Here is a 23931-nt window from a genome sequence, read left to right as displayed (position 1 = left end):
AGCCACTTTTGGATTTTTCTTTGATCTCAGTAGATATTGGTTCTGGGAACAGGCTGTCTCTCTGCAGTTCCTGAAGAGAAGAAAGACTCTGGGGTGACTGCTACACTCCCATCCCCAGCACTTCTACTGCTTAAAAACTTTCTAATTCTCAGCACTGCTTGTTTGTTTGTTTGTTTATTTCCCCTATAGTTTCAACCTTGATGCTAGTTCATTCAGATGGACACAAGCTTCAGAGGAATTACAGAAGCAATCACTCTTCCTAGCTGGAGATATAGAAAGATATAAATAAGAGCACTGTAACTTGGACATATTGTTACCTCTCTTCCTTTGGCAGTTCCTTGGACTTAAGTCCAGTTTACTTAATGAGCAGATTTAATCAGACCAACATTATTCCTGCTCTGAGATCTTAGGTACATGATGCATTATCCTTGACAGCATGTGGATGACTCCAGCTATAGATTATATTCTCTGACAGAGTAACTGGAGTGTGTTACTAGTACTTTTTAAGATGCAATAAAACTAGGGTCTTCAAAACATTATGCTTATCAGCGCATGAACCTGTGCTGAAACAACTACAGCAGCAGCTGTGAGCATTGTTAGTTTCTGCTTCTGAGCAGGTGGCATTAGAATGGCCTCTTTCACTGCCTTTTGTGTGTGTGTGTGTGTGTGTGTGTGTGATCCTGGCTGGAAACAAGGTGGGAAAAACCATAGAAGTGTAAAATAGGGAGGTAGAGATGACGATATTTCCTTGCTCCCCAAGAGTTCAATTGTATTTCAACTTCTGAACATTGGTTCTGGGAAATCTTGTTGCAGCCAACTGGTTTGGTTCTCCATCTCAGTAACAGTTTTTATCTGTCTGTACTGTAACACAAACTTCCAGTGGCTCTGCTGTAGAAAACCTCATTTTCAAGTCATACTATTCATTCAAACTGTTATATAATTTAAATTTGTTGGGATAACTATATGGAAGCATCTATACACCCAAATAAATATTTGGAAGAAGAATGTAATTTTAATTTGCAAAAGAATTATGTAAACCCTGAGGAGAGGGAAGGAAGATGATTCCTGAAGGAATGAGCTTCTGCACAGATGATTCGCCTCATAAAATCAAAATTTAAGTAATTGAAGAATGTTAGAAAATATACATGAGAAAAGCACATACTCGTCATATTAATAACTAGTTTTATGCTTTACAGTCTTTGCCCTACATGCACAAATAAATTCCATAAACATGCAATACTTGTAGAATACAGAAGATGTATTTATAATTAATGTCTTGTTGGAATGAGTGATGCTTACTTACAGATGTCAGTAATAAATACCATGGCTAACACATTCCTAAGGAATGCCAAGAAATTAATGGGAGGTAAAAAAATTAACTATATCCTGTCTGATTTAGGAAAATTCCAAACACAAAATATTCTTGGACGCTCTCTTTTAATAGAAAAAAAATAAAATAATAATCTTTCTGATTTGGAATATACATTATTACGTTCTCCGTAATGGTAAAGAAGCATAGAATCATAGAATTACCCAGGTTGGAAAAGGCCTTAAAGATCATCAAGTCCAACTGCAGCCTAACCATAGTACCCTAACTCTAACAACCCTCTGCTAAATCATATGCATGTTTGGATGCACAACATCCAAACAGCTCTTAAACACATCTAAGGATGGTTACTCAACCACCTCCCTGGGGAGCCTATTCCAGTACTTAACTACCCTTTCTTTAAAGAAGTGTTTCCTAATATCCAACCTAAACTTGCCCTGGCACAACTTGAGGCCATTTCCCCTCATCCTGTCACTTGTTACTAGTGAGAAGAGACCTGCCCCACTTTCACTGTAAGCACCTTTCAGGTACTGGAAGAAGGCGATAAAGTCTCCCCTCAGCCTCCTTTACCCCAGACTGAACAGCCCCAGCTTCCTCAGCCTCTCCTTGTAGGGTTGATGAAGAAGAACAAGTGACTTGTTTTTGAGTTCAATCACATTTAAAAAAAAAAAAAAAAAAGACAGGCAGAAGGGCAAGTATATCCTAATTTTTATGTGTTAAAATAATTTCTTAATGTTGTGTGTTTTGTTTTTAGTCTTAAAGCAGCAATCTGTTATTATAATCCTCAACAACAAAAAAAAAAAAAACAGGAAAGAAAAGATGCATTTTGTCTTAAATCAAACTGTAATTCTTTTAAAATCTTCTGCAATAAGGAGCACTTGGATGAGCCTGGAAACTTCTGAAGACAGATATACATGTTAAACACAAGTTCATTCATTCCGTTAATTAATTCAATTAATGCAATTATTTATTCCATTACTTTATCTAATGAATAGTTAATTACTTGTTGCTTACTTTAAAAGTTCAAGACATCCTTGAGCAATTCATGGAACAACACATCAATATAATTAACTGTAGGATCAACTAGAAATTTAGTGAACATTTTTAATTTGTTACTTATAGTGGATGGAGTTGCTGGTCCCTTATGGGCTTTAACAGACCTCTTGGAGAGTGCTGCTGTCACTCCATAATGCCTGCTGCTGAAACTCACAGAGAAGAAAGAAATGTGTAGTGCCAAACCTTCCAATGAGGGGCAATACTGAAAGACAAAAAATGAATACCACAGTTGAAACTGTCAGGTCACTACAGGCTATATATTCTTAGTGTGTCCTTAGTCCTAACCAAGGGAGCAACTTCCAGTGTCAAGGGGAACTCACCAGGATCAGTTTTAGGTGATGGAAACTGGACATACATTTTGATAGTCAGTGTTCCAGGGCTACTAGGAGCCAAATTCATCTTGATTCAAATCTGTGTGGAGTTCAGGAGCAAATTTAGCCATCCCAGTGAAGAAAAGCATGTATTTATTCAGTAATATTCAGTGATAACCTAAAGACATTATTCAGACTAATTCAGTATTAGCGCACATGGTACACAGCTGATATCAGTTGGTATCTGATTCTACTGCTGTCAGCATACCCTGAATTTACATAGCAAATTTGCTTCAGAGCTTGGGTCAGTAATGTAATATCTATTTGCATTCACTCTATTTTTTCATAGGGTAGTAAGAGAAATGTCAGTAGTTCTGTTTGCTATTTGGGCAGCAGACTCAGAAAATGGATGTCCTCAACAAAATCATCTGAAAGCGTTTAGTGGGAGATAGAAAAATTCTAAATCGTTGAACTCTTGAAGTTACTGAGATTTTTATATTTTTTTTTACTCATAAAAAAAGAACTGCAGGAATGAAGATTAATGTAAAATCCATTTAAACATTGCTTTTGCTTTTAAAAATAATTAATGCCTTTTTTTTTTTTTTTTTTTTTTTCATTAGAATGCAATAGATAATTAATCCACTGTGCTAACATACATAAAAGCAAACTTTGTCTTGGGAAGAAGACACACACACACACACACACACATATATATTTGTACAAGGCAAGCACAGCATTACTTTTTCCTTCTGACTGGATCCTTGAAAATCAAATAAGCAAGAGATCGAATGTCTTAGCTGCAGCCCTTTGCATGTGCATCCAAATTAAGCTTCTATTTACAAGTAAACAATATTTGAATATAAAGAAGTAACTCATGTTGGTATCTATGGGAACAAACCACAATTGGTTAGAACAAAACAGATTTGGTTAGAACAATCACAGAAGCAAGTCTTAAAGTGAATTTCCAAACCTGTTCTGTGGGTTATTTTGAAATGCCAGTTAAATGTACTGGTTCATGTCATTAGGCTGAAAATGTGCTGATAAGCAAGCATAATTTATTAATCGTAACATCTGAAAATCATTATTTGTTCACATATAAGAGAATTTGCAATTGGTGCTTTGGAGAAAGCAGTGCAAGTGGGATCAGTGATTCTATTGTGATCTGTGTGGCTGGGAAAAGGCGACATGTTGCTGGTCTTTCCATGTCCAAGGAAAAGTTCCAGCTTTAATTATTCCACAGCTGTATACTTGCAGATCTCCTCCATTTGAATTTTGCTTTGTGACCAAGACAAATATGTTCATTTCCAGAAATCTTGTAATGGGTATTTTTACTGTTTCTTTTGTATTAAGACAGACAAATGCTCAAGGCTATACTTAGTTGCTGTGAAATTAATTTTCAGCTTATATTTCCTATAAATTAATAAGCAATTATCTATAGACTGTAGTAGTATTCCTCATTGATCAATCATTTCCTTGTGAAACTAGATAGGATACTCAGTCTCTGTATCTCAGTCTCAGTGTATCTGGAACACTGGTGACAAATATTCTTGTTAAATGTTGTGGTATAGCTTCCCACATAAAATTGAGCTTATCTAGAGTGATAGTAAATGGTCTTTAAAACTTCTTCTCCCTAAACAGTGAGAATTTCATATTCAGATATAGTAAATGATATTGAAAAATTGTAATGTTGCTGTGTTTCAAGCAATTCCATTTGCCAAAGCTAGTTTTAATCTTGCTGTATTAGTTGATGTACCTTGCCAATAAGATAACAAAAGCAGACTAAAATGCTGATGTGATCCAAAGGCAGCAGAAAGCTAATTCATGATTTAGCCAGTGTTTCTGGCAACTCTATTAGGTCACAGCAACGTGATTTTAACTTAATGTTGATCTATGCAAAGCTGTAATACCACTGAGAGCTATAGCTCGGTGTTCTTATAGGTAGGATGTGAAAAATGCATGAAACAGTAAAAACCTCCCACACTGAGGTATTTTTCATACATTCTGTGATTTGGCAGCTGTGGGCAGCAGGCTCTGAGGGATGGCAGATTCAGCTCAAGGTGGGAGAAGTCATCTTCTACTATTGCCTTTTCTTGCAGTTGAATCTCATTTTGCCTCCTTAAGAAAATGCACAGAAAAACATTCAAAAACTTAATTACCCTTTTACTTTCCCTTCATGAGTACCAGATCGTGTGCAGACCCTCTCACTCTGCACTTCTTGTGCCTTTAATGTGGCTTTGTTCCACTGTATAAAAACATAAACCTATCGCATTCACAAAGGTCAGGGTGTTTCAAACTGATAGCAGCACAGATGAGAGAGTGTTCTTAACATCATACTCTCCTTTTGAAGGTTTCAGGCAGAAAGTACTATAAAAGCATTAACAGGCTCTTCTCTTCTTAGGAAAGACATTAGCTACGCTCCTGTCTTCTCCATGGTCATATATAAATATCACTCCAGATAATATTTGAGCTCCATACCAGCATGGGAAGGTAGCAATAGCTTCCATGGATTTGTCACTAGGTTTCATTTGATTTCTGGGAAATGCATCATTTCAGTGCCTTTCCTTTTGTCACACAGACTGTATGCCAGAATGATAAATACCTTTTGATTTTAAAAGAATAGATTTATTTTTTCCCCACCCACACATGGTTGTTACTTAGTAGTCTACAATTGAATGAAATGATTGACAGTCATTCAAAGACCAGCTCACATATGGGAGGGGGGGTTGGAGGTTCTTTTAGTTGCTTATGTGAATATACACTGTATTGTGTGAGAGGGAAGGGGAAACTGATCTTAAATTAATTTTAAGTCTTCCTGAAAGCTCTTGGGATTAAAACACATGATAATTAAATTCTCTGCTAGATATAAAAATAGTCCAAGATGAGCAATGAATCTTTATCATGCTGTCAAATATAAAATTTCCACCTTGACCAGAAGAAAGAAGGCCAGAAATTCAGCAGTGACAAAGAAGTGTTTAACTTCCCCACAACTACCACTGCCCCCATAGCCCTGTAGTAATTGGCAGATAAAATAATCCAGACTGTGTCAGCCGTGAGGACACAAGTAGATGGGGAGAAGTAATCCACATCATATAGACCATGTACCCAAACTGCCAGCAAAGGGGAGCTGAGATCGGTCAGTTTGACCTTTAGTTGAACCAGCATCTTACAAAGGCAAAAAGCTCTACGTGCCACTGTCAGCTCTTGGAGTCATTCAGTCCTCTCGTGAAAATCAAATTTTATCTTCAAGATGGCATTTCTGAGCCCTAGTCAAGAGGCTAGCAGAAAGTATGACTGCGTGCAAGCCTGTCTTTAAATTTATGTGTCTTCTGGAATCTGAAGGAAGCCATTTATCACCAGGGTTTAAAAACCGAAATAGAATTTGATTTTTTATTTCCAGCTGCTTTATGTGTTTATGCATATGAAATATTTTATTGAAAAATAATTTAATAGTCTTGTAATAACCCTGTTTCTAAAGAAATGCAACACTGCTATGCCAGAGTCCCTGCTGTGTTCTGTAAACTTTGAATTCATTACCAAAGAAAGGCCATCAATGTTTTTTCATTCTTATAGCATTCTTTTGATCTGAAATTATCACAGAGAGAAGCCATTTTGCCTTCACTGTTGTCCGTTGTACCCAGATGTCTCATGAAATTTTCAGAGTAGCTCGTATCAAGACCCCTCTGGTCCTTCTGAACTAAAATGTAGAATTTGCTTACTATTCCCAGGAAACATAGAGGGTGAGGGATATGCTGTTTATCCTGCAAATAAAGTGTCATCAGCACTGTCTCTTCCCTTAAATTACTGTAGGAGGAAATGCACTGTAAACTCTCAGTTGGTAAGCAACACCAGTGCTACCAACAGTCTGTGGTTTAACCTAAGGGCTGTGTCCTAAGATATTTACCTGCTCTGGGGTAAATTGAGCCATTTAGCTGAGTGTCTGGGAAATGGTATTGCCCAGAAACAACACCTTCAATGGAGACTGAAGGTGCCAGTATCTGCTCGAGTGTTGTCCTTTTGTGCTCCCAGCACCAGCTAGGAGGAGGATGTGAAATGCTTGTCCTTTCTAGGATGGACTCACCTCAAGGACTAGTGCAATGGGACTTCCAGTTTTGGTTGATAGTTTCTTAAATAATTGAGTGAACTATTAGAAAGTTTAATGATAGGCAATCAAACTGACATGTTCAAAGCTAAGATCTGGAATGTCAAGAAACTAGTGTAGTGTATTTCCCATGCCACTTTTACTGATGCTCATCTACTCTGCTTCCCTGCTCTCCAGGATTTAGGATGTGGTAGGCATTACCAGTGGGAGCCAGTGTCAGTTGAGAATAAGAGTTACCTTCTGACATTTTATTATGAAGAAGTCTTATTCCTCTACTTTGTGAAGATTTGTATTCACAAAGTAAAAATCAGACTCTATTCTTCTGTAGCAGATAAGGAATTCTAGCTACATATATGAAAACATACAGAAAGTTGACTTTTATTTAGATAATCTAAGAGGAAGTAAACTTATGTACCAGGATGTCTGTGAAAGCTTTAATTTTGAAGGTTTTTCTGGATACATTTTAGTTTAATGTTAATACCAGTGATTAAATCACAGGACAACTGTTCAGTTTTTACTCTCTGGGACCATACATAGAGTAAGTATTACATTTCTTTGTCTGGTGCAGAAAATGGTGTGGTAGCCGCTTCTTACAGTCAGTGTTCAAGTCCAATGTGATTATCAGCCTCTCTGTACACTGTGTCTTTATAGTAATCATCATTTCAACAGCAATTGACCTTGCAAATATAAGGTCCTGAAGCAAAGAAATGATTTACAACACAACTGCTGGAATGGTGTCCAAGGTGGAGAGCTCAGCAGAAATGTATTAGGATCCAAGACTGATGACAAAAGGGAATATATTTACTTTCCAGACATAAACAATAAATGCATTATCAGCAAAGTGTGAAGAACACTAAAATAATGAATGTGTCTCCAAGCTACTTTGGAAAAGGACATCCTTTTCGCTCTACTCAGTACTGCAAGGAAGAAAATTATCTTGGCTCACATCTCATGAGTGTACAAGGACAGCAGAATCTGAGCATTTTAATAACATGAGTACTCTGTTGTTAAAAAAAACAAACACTGCTACATCAAAACAAACCTTTACGTATATTCCAACATCATGTTCTAGCTACAGATAATACCTGAAAATTTTGAGAAACTGCAAAAGAAAATCAAATTATTTTGTTAATTTGAGAATCTGCCCATGTTAAGTTGGTGGATTCTGCGTTGGTCTGAGTCAGGCCTACAGAGAATATCTGTGCTTCCAACAGACTCATCAATCAATCAGCAGCCAGAAACATGTCACAGGCAACAGGTGACAAGAGGATAAGATGGGCACTTTATCCATTCCTATGCTATTTTACACAAGTCAAGGTGGAAGTCACTGCCAAGACAGTCAATCAGATGAGGAAGAGAAGATGTTGTATCTATCAATGCTGGTAGGTATCTGGGCAGAAGCTATCTTAGCCCTACCACTCCCCATAGATGAACCCATCACCTCCCTCAAGAGGGAAGCATTTCCTGCTGCTCTCAGGCTGAGATGTGCCTTGAAAAGATTTCTCTCTTTCATTTTTTAATATGAACACATACATCCTGATCTCCTCATTAACTGTACACTTGTTTAGAGTCTTTGGAGATTTTTAATGATGGCTTCGATAATAACCATCAATGGACAATAAACTTCATTGGTTGATTGTGTACTTCATTGGAAAATAATTATAAATTTATTTTTAATTTTCTGCACTGTGAATTTAATAGCGTACTCTCTCCTTTTTGTGTTCCATGGGGAAATGTCTAGAAGTACTTGTGCCACCTTCTCAAGGTCATCCATTATTTTGAAAGCACTCAACACTTCTTAGGGTTTTTTTTTATTTTATTTTTAATTTATTTATTTTAATTAACTCCCCCAAAGTTTCTAATCTCTTTTCACACAAAGGTGGCTTATCAGTCTAGCCATTCCCACATTCTTCTCTCAGCCAATCTGTTCTCTATTTTTACAAATAGGACAGCTGGAGATAAGCATCCTGTCCAGGTAACAGTACTTTGTAATGGAATCGGTGCATTTGCAGTTTGATTTTCTTATTCTTCTTGGTTTTTATATTTGAGCTGTGTTTATTTTCTGACAGTTATATCCCTTTGGACAGCAAGGTTTTCTAGCCTTTTCCAAGAGTTTGTTGTTACAGCTTTATTTTAGGCCTCTTGAAGCTGTCTAGGTAACTTAGTGTTTTCCACCCAGTGAGAATTGTGCAAGTCCACACCAAAGAAGTGAAAGGGACCCACAAGCCTTTTATTAGGGTTGTTGAAGGCAATCACGGATACCAAATAAGATCATGCTGAAATGTTTTGGTTGTCACCCTTGAGTAACAGAGTAGGTGTGAGATGGATAAAGGAATAAAGGTGCCTAGCAACAGGGATTTCAACACCTTGTAGTTTTTCTGCACAAACTGAATCTCCTACAGGAAAATGACTTCAGTATCTGCATAGTTCCCTGTGGCAGAGCAACACCACTCACACTGTAGAGAGAGATCTGTCCTTTGGGGGACAAATGTAAGAATGTAAGCATTTGTGAAAACTTGGAGAGATGCGCTACAGCTGAATGGGATTGGTAGTACCTTGCAGAAAAGCTGTTCTGTCCCAAGGACTACTGTCTTCAGCCTTCCTTGAAAAGCATTCTGCTGTGACACTCCCAGAATCACATGTATCTTAACATCCTTTCAAACATGAAAAAGCTTGAGCAAAACAGGCCTTGAGCCACACTGATGTAAAATATCTGCTTCTCCCTTACAGAAACATGCTTTCATCTTAAAAAGTGGTTAACTCAGCAGTACACTGCAAGGGGGATACAAGAAATCTCTCTAAGATCACATCTAAATATGAATGTCTTGGAATCATACCTTGCCATAATTCCAGATAATGCATTTAAAACAGTGACATCCCATTGAAACAAGCTGTTATGCAAGCAATGATAATCCTTTCACATTTAGTTTCTGGATTTAGTACCATGCTTCTGCAGTGACCCCTCTTACATATATATGTACACACATTCCTCAAAAGTAAAGATTGACAAAAAAAAAACAAAAAAAAACAGAAAAGAACACCTTTTAGATTCATAATACTAATCCTTGAGTTCCCACCTGTTTGATTAAAGCACAGATTTTTGAAGGTTAACAGAAGTGCTGTGTATTTATTTATTTTTTATTATTTAAAACACAGCAGTCCAGAATGACAAGCAGCAATATCCAGATTAAAGAATTATGTATAATGGAAGGATATAAGGACATATAAAAAATAAGGAAGCAGCCTGTCATGTGCAGTCTGCACTTTTTTGATGATATATTGATTTGCTAGTGTGCTTACTTCAGTGCCACTGCTCTACTGATGTTCATCTTACAATCCCATGGAAAGAACTTTGTAGGTCTGAGCTCATGCTGTGGATGTTATAAATAGCAGCTACCATAGCATCCAACTTCAGCTGCATTTTTCATATTTCAGCAACTGTAAGGATCAGGATGGTGCAGTTTCACATTTCCTGAATATCAAGCATCTGTGTGTATGTATGGGACCTATTGTAGCCTCTGGAAATGGAGGCTGAGAATATGATTTGCATGATAATTCAAAATGAGATTGAATTCAGGCTCTCCATGCCCTTGGGTGAGTTGACAGTACAGGCAGGAAAGAAAGGAGAATGCAAACTCAGCACAACCACCACATTTCTGCATTCCATCCCAAGGACACAGAGCAGGTGAAGGCATAGCCTTCTCATCCACCAACAGAGCTGATGTGGCAGAAACAGCTCACTCAATCAGAAACATGTGACTGCCTCTTCAGCTAAAACAACCCAGGAACAGGATCATTGTGGTTTCCTGGTTCTTGCTCTGGAGTAGCAGAATTTGGTGCTTCCATCTCATGGCAAATCTGTAGGTCAGTCTTAAAAATCTCTGGAGGATGAGCTCAGTCATCACTGTCAGAGTCCCGGCTCTGCTATTAAGGACCCTGCACTCCAACCACAGGAATGTTTTAGCTCTGCAGAGGTGCTTTACTGACATAGTTGTGGTTATACTCTTGGGTTTAAGAAGAATGCAAGAAATACAAAAGGGATGCATTTCTTCTGTGATATTTACAGACAGTTAAGTCAGCCACTGCTTTTAGATTACAAGGTTTTCTGTTTGTTTGCTTTTGTGTTTATGTTTGTTGTTGTTGTTTGTTTGTGTATTTTTTTGTTTTTTAACTAAAATATATCTTGCTGTAGATTTTTAATTAAAAAAAAAAAAACACACAAAAAAACAGTTGGCAGTAGGTGATCGTCTAGAAGGAATTTCTCCCTTCCATGCTTATCTCATCATGGTTTATACAAACCCTGCATTAGTGTTTATACCTTGAGGCCCCTTTAGTCACTGAAATCTATGTCATGTTACAGTAGCACCTTTTGGAAGGAATCTGCTAGGCAGCCTTTTTAGCAGCACCAACAGCTACCTCTCCATAGGATATAACTTGGTTTCAAAATATAGACAATTTTAAAGAGTTTGGCTTGGCTTCATTATAGTTTAGATGAGCAGCAGGTGCCATGTCATTATGAGATGCTGAGTCTGAAAAAGTGGCTTTTCAGTCTGAAATTCTCCTGACTTCTGTGCATTTGTAAAGGAAACGTCTCATGAAATGATCTCTTCAAAGCATCTGTAGCCATAATAACCTCCTATAAATAACTCTCACTCGTATCTTAATCTCATCAAAAAGTAAGGAGAAATATAGTCATAGAGTAATTGCATAGAATCCAGATGACGTTCTTCAAAAAGAAGCAGGCCAAGGGGTCTTCCTGCACTGTAAGACTGCACTACCAGGAAAAATGCTGTGCCTGGCCTTGCACACTGACCTCTCACCTATGTTGTTCTGGTGCTCTAATTAGCTTCAGCTAATTAGTGTATGTGAAAATTAGCATCTCTAAAAACAAGATATATACTTTTAATAATACAATGGCTTAGAGGCTTGAGATAGTTGAGTATCATAATCGGAAGCACTGGGGAGCAAATGGCAACGTATATGAAGTGACTGAGAGAGAAGGATGCTGAAGTGTTACTGAGTTGCCAGTAAATACTGGGTGCCACTCTCCTGTTGACACCAAGGTAAATGGAGCACAGAACGCAGTCCATCTTCTCTCTGCCACTGGAAAGCAGAAGTAACAGATGATTTCTCTCTCTCACCTAGCTCCTCACTATGCCATTTCTTTGATTCTTTGCACCCAAATATGTGGGTGGAGAACTAAAGGTCAAGCCAGTATTGTATCCTAGACAACTCTGGGAAAAAAAAAAAAAAACTGTCCTTCCTGAGGCACAAAATCTGGTTTTATATGCTGGTCAATTTGCTGAACTCTGCTGCAGATGATGGGCTACATTCAACTACATTTTCACTCCTTGCCTAACACAAGGTTATGGAAGTCCACTGGACAGTTTTCATTCTTACTCATCAATTATGTTAAAGGTTTCGTGAATGCTGGGAGGGCTGCTGCACTGCCTTGCAATGTGATAACATTTTGGTACTGTTGTTTTCTTTGAAAATTTCTTGAGGCAATCCGGCTGAAAAGCCTGGACACTTATTATTCTGTGCATGTGTTTACTTAGGTTGCCAAGTTTGCAGACATGGGAGACTTTTTGCAGAAAAGATCAGGATTTGTCATGTACAGACAGATGGTTTCATTACAGAAGATCTAATTTCTGTGAAAGGTGTGAGGACTGCATGACTCTGTGAGCAGCCCTGGGCTTTTGTGACCCCTTTTGAAGGAAATAGGAAACAGCTGACAATTAAGAGAGGGAGTGTTGTATAGCTAGCAATGCTGCTGTAATGAGTGGGTGGTTCTCCTTCCCTTAGCTGAGAGATGTAGTTTTCCTTGTTACTAGGGTTAAGCCTGAATAACAGGTTTTGGCCTATCATTCAAGAAATAAAGCCCTTATGTTTACAAAATTTTACCCTTTCTCTATCTGGGAATCTTGTAACAGATTATCTCAAGATATTCAGACTGCACTTTGAACTTTATCTGTTTCCTTTCTCAGTGGGATCCAGCTCCAGAGAGAACACAAATCCTGCCTTCAGTGCCTGCCTCATAAAGAAAAAAACAATATATATATATACACATACATATATACAAATATATTTGTATATATATATTTTATATATATATAATTTTATTTTTTCTGGCACTCAAGTACAAGTCAAGGAGCATATTTGGGGCTGTAGGGCTCTCCACTTTCACTCATGCATTAATTCTTGCCATTGTGATTTTCTTGTTTTAGAAGCCTGTTCCTGGCAAGTGAGAAGAGGCAAGATGAGCACAGGCAAAGTCAGCATCCTTTTGCTCTCTGGGGCAGCAGTATGCATGTTTCTGCTGACTTCTGCCCATGCCAGAGCCTTGGAAAGCTTGTGCAAGATTTAAGGGCTTACACCATCCATCTGAGCCCATTGCATCCAAACTGCTTTACCTCATGTTTCTGTGAAGCCTCTCAACCCACGGGACATGCTGTATTATTCGGAACTGAGCTTCCCATCCTGGCAACATTTCAAACAATTGCTGCCTTCAGCAACTCCAGCAATCTGTCCTCAGTGAGCAGACCGACAGAATGAAGACTGCTTGCTCTGGATTTTAAATAACCAGAAAAAGTAGTAGACAGCTGGGGGAAAAAAAGGAGATAATTAAAACCTATGCCTCTTCCAAAACACTTTCAAGGAAAGGCATGATCCAGTACTTGATCTAGCAGTAGGCAACCCTGCCTTTGGCAGGAAGGTTGGAATTTGATGATCCTCAATGTCCCTTCTAATCCAAGTCATTCTATTATTCTTTGAAAGGTAATGCAATGGACTGGGAATAAATAAATAAATAAATAAATAAATCCAGGGCTAAAACTTGAGATAAAGGCATAAGGTGAAAAGAATGAAGTTAATGTAAAATGAGAAGATATGGTGTCAGCAGTGATCTGAATGGGCCACATTTTGAATGATCTTCAAATATTCATTTGAATGAATGTGTGTGGCATGCAGCAGTAGTACTTTATGGCAAAGTCAGCAGTTACAGCAGAAAACTTATAAGTGCTGAGCAGCAGAAGGTAGTGTCCTAGAAGCTGCCTTGATTTTGTCCTGATAATAGGCTGAAGGATGCAATTTCTTTCTACTTAGTGTCCCCAGGCAAAGGCACTTGAGCAAGCTGTTTGAATAATATGGCATCTGCCCAATCACCGGGTTAAAATTGGGGAAGGCTTTATGGAAGGGATGTTGAAAGATGTAGAGCTGCTGGAGAAATCTGTGGTGGAGGCAATGCAAAGGAACTGATATATTACACATGCTGTTAGGAAAAATGTTGAAACTGAAAGCTGAGATGTTGTATCTGCAATCTATGTGTCATTAGGGCTGGATGAGTCCACCTGTGAATCTGTAGGAGCAGGCACCATGTCCCCCTCCCCTCCTCTGCAGGACCAGTCCTCTCAATCCATTGGATAGCATGGTATTCCCAGCATCACACTATTTGAGACTGAAGGAGCAGTGAAGGTAATGAAGGCTGGTATCTCAGGGACTTACAGGTTGAGGATGAATGCCTGTGGCCTATCTCTGATCCTTAATAAAGATGCAGGCTTTTCCTCATTTGGGGACATTATCAAGAAATCTCTGTTTGTGATCTTCTTACAGAATATATCAACTATGAGGCTTATCTCCTTCAGCTTTAGTAGCATTGGTCAATGGGTGCCAAAGTTATTGAAGCAAGGACAGATGACATGCATATCAACATACACAAGGAATATAATTACATAAGCCTCATTTCCTAAGCAAACCAGGCTAAAAAAGATTTAATTACTGTAACTTGGCCCAGGGACACATGAAGCAAAAACTGCTGAGGTTTTGATTTTCTGACAGGGTTGGTTGTTGGCTTTTTTGTCTTTTAATAGTTGTCAGTATGATTTATACTGGGTCTGAAATAGCCATGAAATGACAGCTGTGCACTTTAAAGAAGAATGGTATTCAGATTGGTGTCAGGATATGAGGGCTAACAAGAATGAAGAACAGTGGGGAGCTTGCAGAAAAACTGAGATTCAACCTATCCCCAAAATTCCCAAAATAAAGGAATTTTCACATACAGGATCATACACAAAGAATCTATGATTCTGTGAAGTGATTTTTATTTTCTTTTTCCAAATATAAATACACAAAACCTGCATTTCTCATAAAAAGTGTTGCCATAAACTGGAAGTATGGGTAATTCTGTTTAGAAACATGGGCATATATTTTCCTAAAACAAATGACTGACCGAACCTGGCCAGTTCTCTGTGAAACCAGTATTAATTGCCATTTTAACTGCAGCAAGAAGGGCAGTTTCACTGTGAATTTTCTAGGAATCAGAAAGCATCTTTTTCTTGGTCAGGGCTGACAGGCTCCCAGTGCTGCCGCAGGCAAGGTGGGAAGCTCTGGCATAGAACTGTAGAATCACAGAATGTCCTGGGTTGGAAGGGACCTCAAGGGTCATCAGACTCCAACACTCCCGCCACAGGCAGGGCTGCCAACCTCCATATCTAATACTAGACCAGGCTACCCAGAACCCCATCCAACTTGGCTTTGAACACCTTCAGAGACAGGGCATCCACAACCTCTCTGGGCAGCCTGTGCCAGTACCTTGCCACTCTCTCAGGGCATCCTTGTAGACACAACATTTTGAGTTTTAGGAGCTGATCCCAGTGTCTGGTGACTTGGAAGGACTTGGAGGACCTCACCATCTGAAGGATTCAGAACTATGGGAGTCAGTTGTCCCTTCCTTAAATCTGCTTTCTCATAGTACACTCGATGTTGCTCAGTGCTCAGCTCTGGGTCCTTTTGGAGCAGCTAGAGCTGCACTGCTCTGACATGGGGCTCTACTGGATTCTGCTCACCAGGGACACCTCTGCAGCCCCTTATTATCAAAACCTTGCTATGTAAGCTTAATACACATGTGCTTGTAATAATATACCTGACAAGATTAAGGTACTGAGACACAGGCATGACACTGTAAACTCCATGTGATCAATAAGTATACCTTAAGTTCATGAAGAATACTTGGAATAGCACAAAACTACACAGAAACATAATCTAATTTCTGTAGTACTATTCTGAGAGTGTATGAGATATAAATATTAAATTTTGGGGGGAGAAGAGGCATTAGATATGGAAGCAACAACCCTGAGGCATTTGGAAAGTAAATTTCCAAACCAAAACATTCATAAATACTTCCAGAGAAGACACAGCCCAAATTTAGTGATTTTAAAATTAATGTATTTATCAATTCATCATAACACTGTTGCTGCTGTCTAAAGAATAATGGTGTAATGCTATTCCTAATTTAACTGAGTGTGGCTATAAATATATCAGACTCAACTAAGTGTCCTGTTAGTGTGAAACATCATTTCATCAGATAATTTCTGTTGAGCTATTATTATTGTTATTAAGAACAGAGAGATTACATGTTAACCATAGCCTTTTCTGGAATTTCTAATTTTGTAAGCATTTCAAGATTCAAAAAAGTGTGTTAACACTCTCATTGGTTCCCTAGACTTGCATGTGTGAGTGAGCTGAAGAAAAATCCCATCAAACTAAAATTGACAACTAGCAAAATAATACAAAAATAAAATAAAATCTCTTAATTGCCTTAATTTAGACTGCAATAAAAGCTGATTTTGTGTGTAAATGTTGGCATGTGTGCAACTGATAACATTCACCTGAATAAGCAGATACCATTAATTTCTTTGTAAAACAGCTGATAACTTCAAAAATCCCAGTGGAAGAACTTAGGAGAAAATAACTGGGATTTTGCTCAAGGAGATTTTCCAGTATCAGTCTATATGTTAAGTTATGCTGTGATTTAACACAAAAAAATGAGTCTTTCAGCAATATATGTATATATTTGTAATTTTGTTTTTCCAGTAGCTCCAAAAGTATTTCAGAAACCTTTTAAGACGTAACCTTACTTGATCTCAGGCCAAATGGATTTTTATTTTATCTTCAGTTTATACTGCAAATTGTTCTATGAAATGACAGTATTGGAAAAAAGACACTGTGCTTTCAGTTTTGAGCATTCTGGTGTTTTACCTTTTATTAACCATTCATGATGCATATCGAGAATATTTATAAAAAACTCATAATAATCTTTCATGGAAATCTGCTTCCATTTATATTATGTTGACTGAGCAGCGTACATTTCTGAAGGCTTCTGGGAGCCCATAGACTTTACTGGTATATTTCTTATGAAGCCTGAAATTGGTTTAATGGCAATTCAGAGAAAGTATTATTGGTACCTAAGTTTTTCTGCGTGTGAAAATACACTGTTCAGGACATTAAGAAAAACAAACAAACAAACAAACAAATAAATATCCATGGACTATGTAAATTTAAAATATAACTGCAATGACTTTTGTAATTGAAATTGGATAGAAAAATTATGTGCAGTGGAAAATGTGCATAGGTTTCAGTGTATTACTAGCTTAAAAACTAAATCATAAATAGGTGACTGCATACTATTGCTATTTCATTCCAACAGCAACGTTCAAACAGTGAATGTCATCTGTTTTTTTAACAATGTACCCATTTATTGCTATTATTTTGTACAAGAATGCAGTCTTTTCACCTTTCTTTAGAAACATAGGATATACGTTGCATGTTCTTCCTTCTTTGTATGGTGATTATATTTACATGTTGATAAAGCATGCTTCTAATCATATTCCATTATTGTACTGCTAGTGGATACTTCTAGCTACTTTCATGCTTGACATAAACATACTAATTATTGACTAGTAGTTGAATGTAAAGATAGAGCATGTATGGTTTAATCTTTAAACACTGTCATCTCCATGTGAGAAGCATGCAGTGAGTGCTTAGCACTAAAGAATCCCCATATCATAGTTTTAATTAGAAAGCTGAGGTACTTTGTCACTGACATGTAAGAAACTTTTCTTATTTCCCCCTTATTTATATGCAATAAGAAACCTTGCTGTATATTTTCTTTCATTGTATGAGCTACCTATGACCATGATATTTTCATTACTGAAGCTCTTAGATCTCATCAAAATATTTTCTTATTCATTATATGATTTCAGGTGAACCCAAACATATTTTCTCAGCACTCTGTCAAACACATGGATAAATTCTGTGGGAAATCTTAGTAGTACTGTACTGAAAATACTCTTAATTATTGTCAGTAAAATGGGTAAAGTGAAGATCTTATAATACCCAAAGCATGAGCTTTTAATGGCAGTGCGTAAGGCACAGATTCTTGTGTTAAAAGTCATTGATGAAATTTACTCCATTTGATATACAGTTATTCTGCTCCTCCACCTCAAATTAAGATAACGGCATATTTATAAAATTTCCTAGAGAGCTGTACTTTGCTTAAACTTGATGGACAGTATCTTTTGGTGGCACTTCTGTCTATCATAGTCTTATGGAATTTACGCACTTGACAGAAATATTAGAAGTGCCTGAACACTCTGAACACTTCAAGGGCTAACAAAAAATTAGAACGGTTTATCCGAATGCCCCTCAAACACTGACAGGAATGGGACATTAACCACATAGGAAGCCCATTCCAGTTTTTCACTACTTTCACAGTAAAGAAATAGTTACTAATATTTAGTCTGAACCTACCCTGGAAACATACAAACATCCTGCATACAGCATAATATTTGATAGACACAAACTGGTCAGATCAGTAATTTTTTTTATTTTTATTTTTTTCTTGTTTGCATTCATGTATTCACCCATACTCAAAACTGTAGCTATTAAAATATTCATTTTGCAGTGTTTGTTTTCTATTAAGGAGCACAGTGTACATTTAGCAGTATGATAACAAGGCTGATCTCTCAGCGTTAGAGTGCAGCTCTTGAGTTCTCAGCATTGCTCAGTCAATACTGTAGGCCACATTAAGTCTAAATGAGGAAGGGGGGAAGAGTAAAAGACTATGAAATAGCCGTGTTAGCAAGGAAAAATCAGAGCAGAAAGTTAGAAAATGAAATTCTGTCTCTTGCTGGCACCTTCTTTTAAAAGCAGGAAATACTTAAATTACATGGAGCATAGAAAATGTACATATTCCAGAAACATCCAGATCCATAGGGAAATTGAACTAGGAAACCAACCAACCAAACAACAAGAACAAGACAGGACTATTGTTTTTCTCTGAAAGGCAGTGTCACTGAAGAAAACCTAGGGTAAATTCTTCACATTGTTCTGTACACAACAGTACATTAGGTTGGGGTGAAGCATCTATTCTGTAAAATCCATGAAGAAGACTGCATATGACTAAGCAAGATTTCAGTACGTGCCCTTAGAACACTGATCTATGAAGGAATGCTCCTCAGAGAAAGTACAATTTATATCCAGTAAGCTAGGAGCAAGATGAGCCTATTTGCCATTAACGATGCTGAGAATGAGGATGCAATACAGCTAAATCAGAGGAATCTGAACATTTAGCAGGTGTTCTAATTACCAGTGGAATAATTTGTGGGATAATCTGCTAGCCAGAGCAATGCAAGGAGATAGGCAAAAGTAATTGCTGCATGGGAGGCTTCTCAATATTGTCTTCCAAATGAAACTGTTAGCAAGTAGTAAAAATAAGTACATAAATAAAAGTGCATAGGAAAACATTAAGATAAGATGAATGATGAAACTTTTGTTGTTTCGGTGGCTTGAGTGTTTTTTTTTCTTTCAGAAAAGGTGAAGTTATTTGCAAGACAATAGAAAATTATGATTATATCAGTTTGTGATAAAAACAACAATTTTCTAAAAACAAGTCATAGTTGTTAGCAATTGCAAATGAAGCAAAAGGAAAATTGATCGACGGGCATAAGGACAGAGTACAAAGATATGATGTTGCAAGAAAACTGCCTTAGTTTCCAAATATGGTCTCAAGCCATTACACCTATATTTTAAAAAATCACAGAATCGTAGGGGTTGGAAAGGACCTCCAGAGATCATCAAGTCCAACCCCCCTGCCAAAGCAGATTCCAGGTCACACAGGTAGGTTCCAGGTGGATCTTGAATATCTCCAGAGAAGGAGACTCCACAAGCCCCCTGGGCAGCCTGTTCCAGTGCTCCATCACCTTCACTGTAAAAAAGTTCTTGCACACATTTGTGCAGAACTTCCTATGCCCCAGTTTCTGTCTGTTTCCCCTCATCCTGTCTCCACACACTGCTGAAAAGAGTCTGGCCTTGCCCCCCACACCTCAGATATTTATAGACCTGGATCAGGTCCTCTCTCAGTCTTCTTTCCTCAAGGCTAAACAGACCTACTCAGTACACTTAGCTTTTCTGCACAGGGGAAATGCTCTAGGCCCTTCACCATCTTTGTGGCACTCCACTAGACTCTTTCCAAGAGATCCCTGACTTTTTTGTACTGGGGAGCCCAGAACTGGATAGGCTACTCCAGATGATGCCTTAGCAAGGCAGCATAGTGGGGGAGGATCACCTCCCTTGACCTGCTGGCCATGCTCTTTTTAATACACCCCAGTATGCCATTGGTCTTTTCAGCCACGAGGGCACACTGCTGGCTCATGACCAACCTGTTATCCACCAGGATGCCCAGGTCCCTCTCTACAGAGCTCCTCACCAGCAGGTCATCACCCAGCCTGTACTGGTGCATGTAGTTATTCCTCCCTAGGTGCAAGACTCTACACTTGCTTTTGTTAAACCTCATCTGGTTTCTTACTGCCCAGCTCTCCAGCCTGCCCAGGTCGCACTGAATGGCAGCACAGCCTTCAGGTGTGTCAGTCAATCCTCCCAACTTTGTATCATCAGCAAACTTGCTGAGGGTGGCCACTATCCCCTTGTCAAGGTCATTGATGAAGATGTTGAACAAAATTATACTTGGAATAGGGATTTCTCTCTACTGGGGCTGTTTGTGACCAAATCTCTGTACCTATACATGAGAAGTAGCTGTTAGATTAAAAACAATCACAATAACAACAAAACAGATTATTTCTGAAAGTTAACAAGCAGAAAAGCCACATCTGTAAATGTCTTCGGTGAAAAGCTTGTTTGTCTTCTCAGTCCAGTCTTGTTTGTTCTTTCTTCATTCTCTTCAAATTTACACCTTTTTATTAGCTTTGTTGTTTTCTCTGATGCCAGATTAAAAATGGTCTATGAGTAGCAAAAATAAATAAATAAATAAATAAATAAAAATAAATAAAAATGTTTGTTTATCCTCTGCAAGATCTGCTTATCAGAATATCTTTCTTATGAGCAGCACTCTTCTATTTTTGATGCCCCAAAAATGCACTCATGCCATGAGTTCTCAAAAGCTAAGCTGCCACATAATGTACCAGTAAATTGTATCAGCACCTAGCACTCTCAGAAATCAGGATTAGCCTAGAGTAAAAAAGGTAATTAAGCATTGATAATTAAGCTAATTAAGCATGCTGATGACAGGGTCTTCATTCTCTTGTTTGTAGCCAAAGTGGTATTGCAATCATATTGAAATACATTTTTAGGTAGAAAAACTCTTCATTATGTGTTCTTTACATTTGGGCAGTTCCATTATTCCGCAGTTACAGTTATGTTGGTCGATTTTTTTTAATGGGCTAATGTACAGTTAATAAGGTGTCAATTACTAATGCAAGCAAACAGGGCAAAAGAATAACATCTGTGATTGCCGTACTTATCACCTAAGTATAATTATCTACAACTGCTGAAACAAATCACTTCAGATTTTAAAGCTATCTTCTCAGCATTCTCATCTATCTTTATTATTATGGCTGTCTTTTAAAATATCTCTGACTTTTTCTTTTTTCTTTCTTCTTTCTAAATCAGTGAGCAAGAGAAAAAGGTAATCACCTTCATCTGTGAACAGAGAAAACACAATCTGCATTAAATTAAGAATTTGGTTTTTTTTTTTCCTTTTCTTTTATTTATTTATTTATTTATTATTTCACGTAGGTCTTCAGTATACACAGTGAAATGTTTCAGTACTCTTTCCATTACTTCTGCTTCAGTCTGTCCCAATGGGATCCTCCTGAAAAGGCACAACAAAGTTTCTAAATCACCTCTTTTTCATTTTTTTTCTATTTCAAACAAGCTGGACTGGACCTTTGCTCTTTCTGCCATTTGACTAGGTCTATTATATATATGCAGTCATGAAATCTAAGCGAGCAGAACCTTCAGGGAAAATTCCAGCATTCTCTTATTTTAAAGCATGCCCACCTTCTAAGAACAAACATCAGACAGGTACAGGATTAGTTTACTGAGAAGCCTCTCCCCCCAAAAAGCTGAGAATTTTGGATTTAATAATGCAATTTTGCTTGCCAGTGAAGGAGTATTTGTAAAGATGCTAGAAAAAACAGAGCTCAGGTGGCTTTTGTGAAAGCTTCTGGTTTATCATCCTTAGTACGGTACAAGAGAAAAGTGCATTTCTGGACTTCACTATTCTTTTTGGTTGAGGCTGCATTGACTGAGGTCTCCCAATTAGCAGAAAAAAGAGTTTACTGGGTAGCATTGAAGGATTGAGTGATTGGAAGCAGCTGGCTGCCGGGTGTATAGGGCTGCCTCTAGTGGCCTGCCTCTAAATTTGTCAGAATATGCTCCGTCTCCAGCATTTTCATCAGCAGCAGTTGAATCTTCAATTCTCTCTCCATGTCTATGGTGTAAGCTGAGCAAAAGCAGATGGTGAAAGCTTATCTGCCAGCTCAAGCTCTTTTCTTATTTTGAATATATCAAACATCCATGGAAAAGCAGAATCTTCCTAGAATCCAGCTATGTCTTTCAGATATACACTCCAGTCACAAGCATCAGCCTCTTGGCAGATACTTAACTGAACCCATCCTTCCTTTTGTGCTTCCCCTGTATTTGCACCTCTGCTGCTGCATTCATTAGCTCATCATTGCATGCTTTGAGCTAGGAAGGAGAGATGAGTTTCATTTTTGCATTATTCCTTCTGCGACAAGCATGTTCTGCCTGTGTAATATTTGAATACAAGGCCTGAAGAACCAGCAGCAAAGTTATAATAGTATCATAGTTTCGTGTGGGTTGGAAGGGACCTTAGAGATCATCGAGTCCAACCTCTGGGATTTGAGCCTCTGTGTAGCAGAGCGGCACTTCTACCACTTGCGCCACAGGGGGGATTCGAACCCGGGCACCAGTGTTGCAAGGTGGCATTTCTACCACTGCGCCACCAGGGCACACAATGTCTGAAAAGTTGGGAGACTTTCTTCTCTCTCATTTTTACTATTCTTAGTAAAAATAACTTAAAGTGATATGTTTCCAAGCAAAACTTGTAGTTCTCCCAGTTGTCTCTGTCCTTGTTGGCAGGACCCCCGTTCTAATACCTTCTTCCCATTTCTAACACCTTTCTGAAATAGGACCATTAAAGCAGAAAGGAAGGTGATGAAGAGATCAGCTGCTGGTCTGAGATGCCCAGAGCACAAACAGCACTGGGGAAATCAAGGGTAGAGGCATGTGCACTAATAGCACTGATACGTCAATACTCCTATTTTACCAGATTACCAGAGAGCCGTGATTTTCTTTCCTCTGTATCAGGAGACAAATATATGCCAGGAGGTAGGATTAGGACCCAGGCCACATTGCCATGTACCCTTGTGGTTCCATAACTGCTTTACCAATTTTGCCACTGCCTCTTAGCATGACTACACAGCAGGCACAACATGATGAGGAGGAATCAGATACCTCTTTCTTCCTGAACTGTGGAAACAAAAGTATCCAAATAAAACCAATTTGGGAAGGATCCTGAGGCTTTCAGTTGCACATCATTTGTTTAGCAGCATGATCAGAGGGTCTCTCAAATAGGAGGTAGGCTTAGCAGGCTGTATTGTAAAGGATGTGGCCAGCAGGGATAGGGAGGTGATTGTCCCTCTCTACTCAACTCTTGTGAGGCCCCATCTGGAGTACTGTGTCCAGGCCTGGGGCCTCCAGTATAGAAAGGACGTGGAGATCTTGAAATGGGTACAGAGGAGGGCTACTAAGATGATCAGAGGGCTGGAGCACCTTTCCTATGAGAAAAGGCTGAGGGAACTGGGCTTCTTTAGATTGGAGAAGAGAAGGCTCTCGGGAGACCTCATTGTGGTTTTCCAACACATGAAGGGAGTGCATAAATAGGTGGGGGAACAACTGTTTATATGGTTAGATAGCGACAGGGCAAGGGAAAATAGTTTTAAACTAAGGCAGGGTAGATTTAGGTTAGATAATAGGAGGAA

General features: G+C 38.4%; 1 protein-coding gene across 7 annotated transcripts in view; it reads left to right on the top strand.

Moving 5' to 3' along the window:
• The window catches only part of GABRG3 (gamma-aminobutyric acid type A receptor subunit gamma3), a 287168-nt gene that overhangs the window by 219545 nt on the left and 43692 nt on the right, over positions 1 to 23931 (top strand). The window contains exon 6 of one of the 7 annotated variants that reach the window (XM_085532667.1): positions 13021 to 13144. The exons of the other annotated variants lie outside the window; for them this stretch is intronic. Within the exon in view, the coding sequence (XP_085388793.1) occupies positions 13021 to 13022 (2 nt within the window). The 3' untranslated portion in view covers positions 13023 to 13144. Of the gene's footprint in view, positions 1 to 13020; positions 13145 to 23931 lie in introns of those variants that run through there. 7 annotated transcript variants of the gene reach the window in all.

The sequence above is a fragment of the Coturnix japonica genome, chromosome 1 (assembly GCF_054131305.1).
Source record: "Coturnix japonica strain WE chromosome 1, WE-NBRP24, whole genome shotgun sequence".
Lineage (NCBI taxonomy): Eukaryota > Metazoa > Chordata > Aves > Galliformes > Phasianidae > Coturnix > Coturnix japonica.
The sequence above is the reverse complement of the archived record's forward strand: the minus strand, read 5'-3'. Positions and strand labels throughout refer to the sequence as shown.